This window comes from Wasmannia auropunctata, unplaced genomic scaffold (assembly GCF_000956235.1).
Source record: "Wasmannia auropunctata unplaced genomic scaffold, wasmannia.A_1.0 LD336057.1, whole genome shotgun sequence".
NCBI classification, from domain to species: Eukaryota; Metazoa; Arthropoda; class Insecta; order Hymenoptera; family Formicidae; genus Wasmannia; species Wasmannia auropunctata.
In genome coordinates, this window is record NW_012026833.1 from 1,039,525 (window position 1) to 1,051,826 (window position 12,302).

A 12,302-nucleotide genomic window follows, 5' to 3' on the forward strand; every position below is an offset into this window, starting at 1 on the left:
AAGTAAATAAAATCGTAATTAAAGTTAATCTACATTGGTGGACATATATTTCTACCAACGTAGATTAACTTTAATTCAGGTTCAACTTACTCTGTATCTTTTTCTACTTTTAAGAATTGAAAAAAGATATAAAGTAAATAAAACCGTGATTAAAGTTAATCTACATTGGTGGACATACATATATTTCTACCAATGTAGATTAACTTTAATCCAAGTTCAACTTACTCTGTATCTTTTTCTACTTTTAAGAATAGGAAAAAGATAAAAAGTAAATAAAACCGTGATTATAAAATTATAATGTCTACATTGGTAGAAATGGACATTTATATGATGGGCCTTTTGAACTCGCGGAAACGTCCGGGCGCCGCGCCGGCCAATCGGGACGAACCACATGGACGCGTCGTGTCGGCTGGCGCTGTTGACGGCGAGGGAGACGAGCGCGACACCGCGGCGTTGCGTCACATGGGTGCACGACGTGCGCGTATGTAACGAGCGGATGACACGGTTGACAAGCATGTCACGCTTTGCCGTCCGGAGCGAGAACGTCGAGAGTCGTCGCGAGGGAAGATGCTGCCGGCGTCCTTTCACAATTATTACGCACATGATAGCAAGACCTCTCACGTGAAGGCGAAGGATGTCGCCACGGATGACTCCACCGACGATATGACACCGAAACTGCTTATCGCCCTCGTGTTCGTTTTTGGGATCGTCATAACTGTCATCAGTATGTTGCTGTCGAAATACATGAATGTGTGGTTCGTCGATTCTACGGGTGAGCTGCCGGCTGACGTGTCTGCTTTTTCCAACGAGAGAGAGAGAGACTGTCTACTTCTTATTGCGTACCATTTCTGGCAATCTAATCCACATAATATCTCCTTCGTCTTGTAGCTGTCATTTTGCGACTCCGAATACAACGGCAATGTCAATGTTTGTTTTGTTGTCTCTTTTTCCAGAGGAGGAATTTCTCAATGGCCGTTCCATATTCGTGCCGCTTTCCTCGGAGGGCGTGTTGAATGTCTACGATGATTACACGTTCACCATTTCGCAGGCCAACACCGGACTTGATAAGGTCCAGTCTACCGCGACGACGACGGAGGCCCTGGCATCTCTGCACCTGGCTCTGGACATGAAGTTGTCCGGGAAGCAGGAGAAAGCTGTAAAATTGTTTCAGCACGCGTTAGCATTGGCACCCTGTCATCCAGACATTCTGAATCATTATGGGGAATTTGTGGAGCACACTCAGAACAATGTGATAAAGGCCAATGAGTTTTACGTACGCGCTTTGACTTATGGGCCGGATCACAAGGGTGCTCTGATAAACAGTCGGAGGACGGCTCGTGTGGTCGAGGAGCACGATAGGTCAATGCTCAGACGCATCGACGAGAAGAGGAACACGCTGTCCAACATACCCGATAACAATGCCGCATTGATACGCGCCAAGAAGGAGGCTTACTTCCAACATATCTATCACACAGTCGGGATCGAGGGTAACACCATGAATCTGGCACAGACGAGAGCTATAGTCGAGACGCGTGTCGCGGTCTCCGGGAAGAGTATCGACGAGCACAATGAAATTATTGGATTAGATGCTGCCATGAAGTATATCAATGCGACCTTGGTCAATAGGTAAGCTTCTGCAGCACAACTATTTTGCAGAGGTGACGAAAAAAAACCGTTTTCGTTGCTGCTTTTTTTATTATTTACCATCCATGTAAATATATTTCAGGGTAGGGTCCATTTCTATGAAGGATATACTAGAGATACACAGGCGTGTGCTGGGACATGTAGATCCCGTCGAAGGCGGTCAGTTTCGAAGGACTCAGGTGTACGTTGGCGGCCACATACCTCCCGGTCCCAGTAATATACACTTTCTGATGGATCAGTTTGTAACATGGTTAAACAGCGAACAAGCCATCAGGATGCATCCCGTGAGGTGAGCGAATTTCAAACGCATCATATATATAATAGAAAGAGAGAGACAATAAAAAGACAACAAAAATGTATGACGTTGACATTACTGTTGTATTCAAATCGCGGCTTGCAAATAATAATATAATAGCTACATAATATAATAGAACTACAAGAGGAGACATTACTGTAAATTGCCAAAAATGATAGACAAAAAAGCAGTATAATCTCTCTTGTCATTATATACATATAATTATATATATATTAAATATAAATATATATTAAATTAAATTGCCAAAAATTATAGACAATAAAAAGTAGATAATCTATTATATACATATATATATAATTTTTGGCAATTTAATTGTAATGTCTGCTCTTGTAGCTATCATGCTATTATTTGCACGCCGCGATTTGAATACAACAGTAATGTCAATGTCATAAATTTGCTTTGCTGTTTTTTTATTGTCTATATATGTATAATTATTGTATCTTTATTTAAGGTTTTGTGAGAGAATTCGAAGGATATCTTTTAATTCGGAAGAACTTTCTTTACAGGTATGCAGCTCTGACACATTATAAACTGGTCCACATACATCCGTTCACCGATGGAAACGGCAGAACGTCCCGCCTGCTCATGAACATGATTCTCATGCAAGCCGGGTATCCGCCTGTCATTATCCACAAGCAGCATCGCCATAAGTATTACGAGTACCTACAGCTAGCCAATGCCGGAGATGTTCGACCGTTCGTGAGATTCATAGCGGAGTGCACAGAGCAGACGTTGGATTTATTCCTATGGGCGACCAGCGAATTTTCTCGAGAAGTTCCTGCACTGAGTCAAGAGACGTTGTTAGAAAGGCACAACACGATAATTCTAGAGGATAATGAAATGTTAGAAAATGATTGATAAATCAAGTTAGCGTGTCTGAAGTATTTTTGAGACCAAAGAACGTTAACGTTATTTATACTCAATATCATTATTTATTGACAATTTCAATTTTTAAAGGAAAGTTGAACTAAGCTTATGTATAATAACATACATCACATGAAGATTATCAAATGACATCAACAATCGCTCGAGCGAAATTAACCTTGTATCCAGAAATCCTAGAAATCGCTCCGAGATCTCGAATAAACAAAAAATTAACAAATCATGTTTGAATTCGGCCAGTTGGCAAAATGTGGTTAGTGAATTCTCTCTCTGTCCGAGATCTCGGAGCGATTTCTAGCATTGTGGACACAAGGCTTTAAACCTGCAGAAGAAGAAGAGACACACTCTACTCTGTGCCCGCATTGACGTGTGATCTAAATGTATTGTTATTTACGAGCTGTCAATTTTATCATGTTTCCATGTAAATACGAATCTCTTCCATTCTCTAATCTGTACAGAATGAATTAATTTATATTTATAGTGTAAATAAATGTGTGATAGCAAAAATTGTGTTGTATATTCTCATATGTTGATTCAGAGCAAAAGCAAATTAATATTGTCTTGATTACGGAGAGATAAACATCATATTTTTTAATTGCAATTGTAACAAATAGAATAAGAAATAAGATCTGCCACGAGTATTTGTGTGGGGCACAGTGATTTTTGTTAATCTAAAATTTCCCATTTAATCACGTTATGATTGCGGTATGACAGCCTGCAGTGACCAGTGCCTGGAGTTTTTTTACTTAACTAATCGGACGGAAAATTTTATATTTAATTGGCCAATAGAGCGATATAGATAATTCAACTCGACTAACGAACATCTTTATATAAAAGTATTTTTCGAAATGCGTTGATAACTCCAAGTATCGAATCGCTGCAAACAGAATTTAATTTTTTTTCTTTAATAACTGTAAGAATCTTTCGGACATTTCGCATAATTCAATTTATTGAATTACCTTTATATCGTGAGAATACGATAAAATATCATTGTTTAAAATCGTCCGTTATCGCGAATGCTCGTGGAGTAGTTCCGTTCCTCGTCGACGCATTCCGAAACTCATCGGTAAATAGTTTACGTTATTTCCGAATTCCAGAGCCGCTTATCAGATTGCTCGATGGTTTGCCGAATTCGTGAATTCTCTTCCTTATCTCAATCCAGCTTCTTCGAGGAACACGCGATGGAAAAGCCAGGTACTCGCGACCGAGACTCGTCTCTTCGCGGCAGTTCAGTTTACGACTCGACAATCTTTCTCGCGAGATCTCCGCGAGTCGACCGCGCACCAGAGCGTGATTGGCCGGGACTGGACAAAAACATAGCGACTGAAGAGACGCGACGTTGCGAACAGCCCTAAGCGCGCGCGCCGCTCGACGTGATCCGAGCCGAGTAAACATTGGTCGTCTGGTTTCGCCGCGTGCGACGTTATGTATATTTGTTTGCGTGTGTGTGTGTATGTGTGTGCAGCATCAGTATCGCGAAGCTGACGACGGGAGTCGATCCAGTCGTTCGCGCGTTTCGTGGAACGGGGTGTTGCGTTACGCCTTCGTGAATCCGCTCTCGGAGAGTTTCGGGGAATCGAAGTTGCGTCTCGTTCGTCCGCGTTCCTCCTCCGTCGTCGCCGCCGCCGCCGTCGTCGTCGTCCGCAGCGCGCGACGGTCGTCAGCAGTGGCAGTAGTTGTGGCGCCCCTCGAACGTCGCCAGAATGGCAACGGCGAGAGATCGCAGGCGCAGCGACGCGGGACGGCGGTGCGCCGCGGTGCGAGATTGATTCGGGATCGATTCCCTGACGTCGCGCGTCGCCGTCGTAATTCGCGGAATCGCCCGCCGTCGCGGCCGTGGCCTGTGGTGTGCGGCGATCCCCGCGCGCGCGTTCGGTTCGGGCCGGCCAGCCAGCTAGCCCGCCCGAGAGGCAGCAGTCGAACGGCGCAATCGATAAAACCCTCCGGCGAGCGGTTTTTGCGCTGGGCGAGAGATCGTAATGGCGAGAGCGTGGCGTCGATGGACGATAGGCGGCGAGAGTGGGAGACAGTGGTAAAAACAATCATGTTGAATATCGCTTGAAGGGAGTCCACGCTCCGCGCCGCGAGCGAACGAGTGGAGCGTTGCGAGCGGGGGAGACGCGCGTGTGTATCGCGGCCGGAGTAACGCCGATTCGGGGAAGGGTGTAGCCTCGGCGCGCGCTTCCGGCGCGTCAGGTTCTTCTCTCTTTTTCCTTCCCCCTTTTTTTCTCTCTCTCCTCTCTTTCACTCTCCTCTCCTCTCGCGAGATACGTTCGACGGGGAGCGCTCGCTCCGCGCGCGCGGCGCGCGGTTAACCAGGACCACCGGCTTGCCCCTTGTGTTTGAAAAACGCGTCGTCCACGCCCGCAAAACTCCACTCACGGTTCACTGACGTGTGCAACGTTACCAAAATGAGAGTGTGTGACGAAGGCGGGAAGTGGAGTGAATCATATTACGTTTCTTCGAAGTCGACAAGTTATTGATGTTCAGTTCGAATAAATGAAATTTCTGTTATTGCGACTCATAATCTTTGCGCTCCGTCTGTTTGAAGTATCTCGCAAGGTGTCCGATCTCGAAGTGTCGGAAGATTCGTGATAAAGTTGCGATATTTATGGGATTTTGCTTTTTTTTTTTTTCGGCGAATCGACGTAAGAGCGGTGGTAGGAGACATGCCAAAACTCGCATTCCTATAAAAATAGCATCGCAAAAATTCGGATTGGTGATCGAATGAATTCACGCTTTGTGTATCATTGTGTCACCTGGTACAATAGAAAAAGACTTCTGAAAAAGAGTTTAATCGTTATCGGAGATTAAGATGGTTTACAGTCGAAATAGAAATGGGATAGACGAGTTAATATATCATTATACAAATACATATATTTTTATTAAATATGACATTTTCTAAAGAAACTTTACGTTCTTTAGAAAATATATTATGTATATAATTTGTAATTTGAGAATAGATTTTGTTGAAATTTAAAATAAAGATTTGCTCTTACAAAAATTTACTTTTTTTTTTAGAAATTTGAGGAAGGAAATAAATGAATCTATAGTTTCAAAATTAACAGTACATGTAAGATAGAATTATTCGACTTTTCAAACTTCATCGCAAAATTGGAAAAATATCACTATGATTTCAGATTGCTGAAGAAGAAGGCTTTATGGGCGAGAATATGCGTATCCACTCCTAATTGATACATCACCTCTTAAACATGGATGACGAAGAAGGTGCTTCAAGCTCTGGACCTATGTCCTCGTTGAACAGCCTGTTTTCGTTCACCAGTCCGGCTGTGAAGAAACTGCTCGGCTGGAAGCAGGGTGACGAGGAGGAGAAATGGGCCGAGAAGGCGGTTGACTCGTTGGTGAAGAAGCTGAAGAAGCGCAAGGGCGCGATCGAGGAGCTGGAGCGAGCGCTGAGCTGCCCCGGGACGCCGAGTAAATGCGTGACGATCCCTCGAAGCTTGGACGGCAGGCTGCAGGTGTCGCATCGCAAGGGCCTGCCGCACGTGATATACTGCAGAGTCTGGCGCTGGCCGGATCTGCAATCGCATCACGAGTTGAAGCCGCTGGACCTGTGTCAGTATCCGTTTTCCGCCAAGCAGAAGGAGGTCTGCATCAATCCCTACCACTACAAGAGGGTGGAGAGCCCGGTCTTGCCGCCCGTCCTGGTACCGCGACACTCGGAATACGCTCCCGGCCATTCTCTGTTGCCGTTCCAGCAACTGGCCGATCCGGGCATGCCGCACAACGTGTCCTACACGTCCAGCGGCTTCAACGCCGGTTCCACGAGCGGCGTCAATCCGACGTCGCCCATGTCCTCCGTCGGCTCCGTGCCCAGTCCAGGCAGCACGAATCTGCTGAATCCCCAGAGCCCGTACGGCACCAACGGCCTACCGGAGACACCGCCGCCGGCGTATTCGCCGCCCGAGGACGGCTCTCAGACCGGCCAGACCACGTCGTCGGACTCGGTCCCGATGGACACGAGCACGTCAATCGAGACAGCCACACCTGTATGTTACCAGGAGCCACCTTGCTGGGCCTCGATCGCCTATTACGAGCTAAACTGTCGAGTGGGCGAGGTGTTCCATTGTCAGACGCACTCCGTGATCATCGACGGCTTTACAAATCCGAGCAACAACTCGGATCGCTTCTGCCTCGGGCAGCTGTCCAACGTGAATCGAAATTCTACGATAGAGAACACGAGGCGGCACATAGGCAAGGGTGTGCATCTATACTACGTCGGGGGAGAGGTTTATGCTGAATGCCTCTCGGACTCTGCGATATTTGTACAATCTAGGAATTGCAATCACCACCACGGCTTTCATCCCAGTACAGTCTGCAAAATTCCACCGGGATGCTCGTTGAAGATATTCAACAATCAGGAATTTGCCCAGCTTCTGTCGCAAAGCGTGAACCACGGTTTCGAAGCTGTCTACGAGTTAACGAAGATGTGTACGATTAGGTAATTTAATTCCCGATATTTTCGTTATAAGAGATATTTTAGTAATAAAACTACATTTGCCACCTTTGTTGCCAGAATGTCTTTCGTGAAGGGATGGGGCGCGGAGTACCATAGGCAGGATGTCACATCGACTCCCTGCTGGATCGAGGCGCATTTGCATGGGCCTTTGCAATGGTTAGACAAGGTGTTAACGCAGATGGGTCCGCCTCACAACGCCATAAGTTCTGTGTCATAAGTAATACGCACGCATCACAGAGATTTGTTTTAAGAGAGAAGGACAATTAGTCTCGATGCACTTTTACAAAAAGAGTTCAAATGTAGGCTATATTTGCCACACATGTGAGAGTTACGGAGACTGTGCACAGACGAAATACAATAAGTAAGTTGCCCTATATATTATACCTACATTAAAATATCTTACGAAGAAAAATGATAATGAAATGAACGAGAGATGTATAATGTTTGAAAAAATATATATATAAAAATATAGTAAGTATAACTTACGGGAAGTTGCGCGAAAGAAAAATATTTAAAGAAGGCCTCTGGGAGTTGATCGTGATCGCGGAACGTACACTCTTAGACGCTGTAAAACTCTTTGGCTGTTATATAAGGACAGAATTATATATATTTAGAGTAATGATGGTATACATATATATACACACATATATATATATAAAAAGAAATATTTTTCAAATCTATGCATCAGCCTAATACTTTATTTTATATGGACACTTTGAAAAAGATATTTGTCAGTGTCGTGCCGCAAACAAAATCCTTTTAATTGAAGCCTTATACAATTTTAAGATTTATTGTGATGGAAAAAAAAAGTAAATATACAATTATAATTGCTTAGCAAGAAAAAGAAAGTAATGGAGAAAGTAAGTTTTCTGAATTATGGGAGGCGAAAGGGAAAGATATTCTTTTGTCGTTTGAATTTAAGCATAATCTAATGAGATTATGTCTGTTAAGTTACGTGTGTGCTTTGAGGTACATTTACGTCTACATAGATTTACTCAAATTCGTCGTTAGATGACTTATAAAGGCGGGATTTTATTGATGAATAACGATGCGATCTATATTTTAATGTAAGACATTGGACGTTGATCTCACGTTGACTGGTCGGAAAAGTTAACTGCGTCCGATGATATATATTGAAGCAACAGAAAACTCACTAATCTATAGAAAGATCTACGATTCATGGCTTGCCCCATCTCTACGTACATTACATTGCATTGTACTCTTCTCGAATTATCGTATTGTGCAACATGCGACTCGACGCTTTCCGTATTACAATTCCTAAGAACAGTACACGATTAGGTAAGTTTTATGTGTTAAAAAAAAATATATATATATATGAAATTTTATGTGCTGTACATATTTCTGCAATGGGAATTGTACACACGTATATACAAGTATGTGAGTGCGTCTGTATGTGTGTGTGTAATGAGAAAAAAAAGTCATCTATTAGTAAGTTTATATTGCTTGACTAAAAAAAAAAGTTACGTTTACCAATCGATCGGAGTTAAGCTTGATATTACGTTTGTTACTTTTTTTACATTACGAAAGGTGCCAAAAAAAAAAGAATAATGAAATATTCGCATAATATGTTTAATTTACGCACTGTGATATTTCATCAGAGAAATGCAATTCTTTTCATTGTATCTAATCTAATCGTTCCCAAAGCCTTAAATCAAGTATCTCGAAAGTACATCGATTCTACGAATCTGTCTTAAATGCCGTCAGATATTAACAGTGCCTAACTTATATAGACAATACCATCTTGTTTCACTGCCATTTGCTGTCACTAGTTTTGCCGATGTGTGCCTAGCTGTGATTCTTTGCTATTCAATTTGGCGAATTTGCAATTCGGTGATAAACTGAAGAAAGTACGAAGGGGAACAAAGCTACTCATTTTGGCTAATAGCATGTATTAATTTTTTCCACGATAAATGAAAAAAAAAAGTAGTAAAGAAAGTAGTGAAGAAGCTGTTTGCTTGATTAAGTGATAAAGAAGGAATAAGATGTAACTTGTAATTGAATACAATTGAAACAGGATGTTTGGTACAAACGTAAACTTCGACAGAATGTTTATTCGATACTGCATAATGTCGTACAATTGCGCTAATTGCACAAGTGATGGAGACAATAATCGATGACTACAAAAAAAAAAGGGATAAAATGTAAAATATTTTCAGCACATTCTGAGGAAAACTTATTGTTTGATAATTGTGGTATGATAAAAAAAAAAGGTTTTAAGGATAAAATGGTAACTAATCCGATCGAATTTTGTACGAAGGAACCGATCAGTATTCTATATTAGAAGATATTAAAATTGTAAATGTAAGTAAGAAAAAAAATGTTTATGGCATGTTTTTGAATCTTTCTTCGAATTTGGTTCCTTTCTGCAAGATGTGATCCGATTTTGCCTGGTATTTTTCATCGAGAGATGTACACGAATTAGGGATCTCTTATAGATTGTAATCTGCATTGATGAATAGCGAAATCGATTAGAAAAATGGTCTTGCGAAATCTTCAGCACGTTGAGCTCTGTCACGTTCGAAATCGAAACGTCGAGCGCGATGCATTACTATAAGATGTATACGTGTACATGGATAGTTTCTCATACGCGAGATTATACTTGTAGCTTATATTTCACGTTATCACCATGTCTTCGTTTTTCCTTGCTAACTGAATCGTTATAGATCGGTCGCGGAGCCCGTTTGCAAAACGAATCTTGCCTGAGCCTTTGAGCCTGATCTTCAAAACGAGGCGTTTTCTTCTCCTTCGGCGAAGTCCGCGACTTCGAATGTAAACGCTCTCAAGGATCGACGGAACACTGTACTTTGTTGCGCGCCGCCCAAGTTTGTGCCTTGGCTGCCTTTTTATATTACGTAGTTATATATAAGCGATATATGCAATTTTTTAAAATGTATAATAGCGGAAACGTGAGGGTGGGGGGGAGGGGGGTAAAATGGAATGTGTATCCGAAAGTGCACAGAAATTTTCCCATTCGATGGAAGAGAAGAAAATTGTACAAAGAATCCTCTTCAGTTGTTCGCGTGTAATATAAATATGTACAGCTCTGCGTTTTGCATCGCAATGCCGCACACAACTGCAATGTACGTCACACGTATAGCTATGTATTAATCAGACGTAGTTGTGCCTGATATCGAGTCTTATTTGTCTAATGATTACAGTCGCGCGATGTGAATCAAGTTTTGAATAATCAAGCTACCTTGGACAGGAAAGTTTTCTCGTGCCTTGGAAATTATATATAGAAAGAACTGAGCGCATCTGCAACGAGATACCGCGATACAGAGAGTACCGGCTCTTGTCGTTTTAAATGTATAAATGTGAACATGTTCCTATTATGTTTCCTGATACATTAATGCGTAATATACATTTTTCTTATTCTGTAAACCTCAGTTACACATTATATATATATTACATTATATATATATATATATATTTATATATAGATCAATTTTAGATGGAAGAATGCTCCAGACGTTCGACTCGTCCGATTCTGACATAGAAGCGCTCGGTTCCTTTTATAGAAAAGCCGTCTATTAATGTAAAGGCCGTGAAGAATAAATAGATGAGCGATTGAAGGTGCGATTTGGAAACGGGCTCGCGATATATTCCGCACGTTTCAGTGACTGTAAATAATATTAAATCTCGTTTAGTCGTGTGTCGAGAGCACATCTCTTCGGAATCCATTCCACGTTATTGTACCATTAGAGAGAAGATAATCGCGGTTTTTTTTTTCTTTTCTTTCCTTTCCCCCCTTTGCGCCAATTTCTCTAAACGCTCATGTGGCTGCGTCGTGCGTTCGCACTGACTATCAGCGCGACGAGACGTATGGGCACGCGAGTTTTCCTCTATCTCCTTTCTACAGCCGCCACCTCCACGAGAAAATAGAGGACGTAGTTATTGTAAGGCTATATGGAGTTGACGCGCGCGCGCGTTAACGCGCCCTACCAAGCACCGGCGTGTAGTACATTAACATTTCGCACTTTCTTCTTTTTTTCTTTATGGTGAAAAAGACATTTTATGTACAGAATGGTTTACTTTAGTCCGTACATACGTGCGTACAACGCGGTAAGTGCGATGTATGTGTGTATGTATTATGTATATGACGTAGTGTGAAGAGATAGCAGAGGAAAAATCTTTGTGTTATATATATATATATATATATATATATATATATATGTATAAATATATATATGTGTGACATGTTACACGGTAAGAGAAATTAGGCTCCTAATGAAAAAAAACTACCTAGCGTAAATGGTTGGCTTAGTTGAACAGATCTGCGTGTACAGAGCGCGTATACTTTGTTACCACGGAAAGGAGGAGCGAAATGTTTGCGAAACACGTCGAGCGACGCAGCATCGATCGTATAAGCGTGTACCGTGAAAGATCCTCGTCGTCGTTGCTCGGCGAAAATTTTTTTTAGATAGCCCGGCAGAGGATAGCGTGCGACGCCGGGAATTTCCTAGGATAAATTCTTCGTGGTCAGCTATGTGTATCCGTTCGCTATGCAAAAGAGATTAACCGCTCGGACACGTTTACGCGCCCTCACCTGTGCTGTCTACGCATGCATTTCTGGTAATCGTTGTCTTGTGCAGCTCTACCAAGTACGAAATAAAATTAATTACCTACCTGTGTATATCTGTATATATTGAATACGAACTCGCCTGTACTCGCTTCGCGATTTGACGACCCATCCTGGATCCCTTCATTGCGTCGCATCGTCAAAGGTCCGACTAGCAGAATAATCTAACAGGAGTTTCGATATCCGTGCATAGAGTACCTAAGCGTGAAAATCAACGACGGTGTTGAAGATCAGAATTAAGTGCACATGCAGTTTTACTACACTAAGTTCTGTAAAACTAATTTCGCATATTTTATTCTTTTTTTTTTTTAATCTTGAGATACACTGGTCAAGGATGAGGAACGTAACTGAATATTCGTTTTCCAATCTGCGTCGCATCA

At 42.2% G+C, this 12,302-nt stretch overlaps 2 protein-coding genes across 3 annotated transcripts; both read left to right on the forward strand.

Annotated features, from left to right (window-relative positions):
- The first annotated feature begins 410 nt into the window (after positions 1-410).
- On the forward strand, positions 411-3,349 carry LOC105450717 (adenosine monophosphate-protein transferase FICD homolog). The gene is made up of 4 exons (XM_011690690.1): positions 411-772; positions 954-1,626; positions 1,727-1,933; positions 2,467-3,349. The coding sequence occupies exons 1-4, from the start codon at positions 568-570 to the stop codon at positions 2,816-2,818; spliced, it is 1,437 nt and encodes a 478-aa protein (XP_011688992.1). The 5' UTR covers positions 411-567; the 3' UTR covers positions 2,819-3,349.
- Positions 3,350-4,762: 1,413 nt separating this feature from the next.
- On the forward strand, positions 4,763-7,698 carry LOC105450719 (protein mothers against dpp). 2 transcript variants are annotated; one of them, XM_011690692.1, is made up of 3 exons: positions 4,763-4,874; positions 5,983-7,304; positions 7,380-7,698. In XM_011690692.1, exons 2-3 carry the CDS (start codon positions 6,055-6,057, stop codon positions 7,537-7,539), a joined length of 1,410 nt encoding a protein of 469 aa, XP_011688994.1. In that variant the 5' UTR covers positions 4,763-4,874; positions 5,983-6,054; the 3' UTR covers positions 7,540-7,698. The 2 variants fall into 2 exon arrangements, with proteins under 2 accessions (XP_011688994.1, XP_011688995.1); XM_011690693.1 differs by lacking the exon at positions 4,763-4,874 and adding an exon at positions 5,214-5,692.
- The last annotated feature ends 4,604 nt before the right edge of the window (positions 7,699-12,302 follow it).

Coding starts and splice junctions, on each gene's coding strand:
- LOC105450717 (XM_011690690.1), top strand. CDS start 568: ATGCTGCCGGCGTCCTTTCACAATTATTACGCACATGATAGCAAGACC. Junction 773..953: donor GTGGTTCGTCGATTCTACGG/GTGAGCTGCCGG, acceptor CTCTTTTTCCAG/AGGAGGAATTTCTCAATGGC. Junction 1,934..2,466: donor ATCAGGATGCATCCCGTGAG/GTGAGCGAATTT, acceptor CTTTCTTTACAG/GTATGCAGCTCTGACACATT.
- LOC105450719 (XM_011690692.1), top strand. CDS start 6,055: ATGGATGACGAAGAAGGTGCTTCAAGCTCTGGACCTATGTCCTCGTTG. Junction 7,305..7,379: donor ACGAAGATGTGTACGATTAG/GTAATTTAATTC, acceptor CTTTGTTGCCAG/AATGTCTTTCGTGAAGGGAT.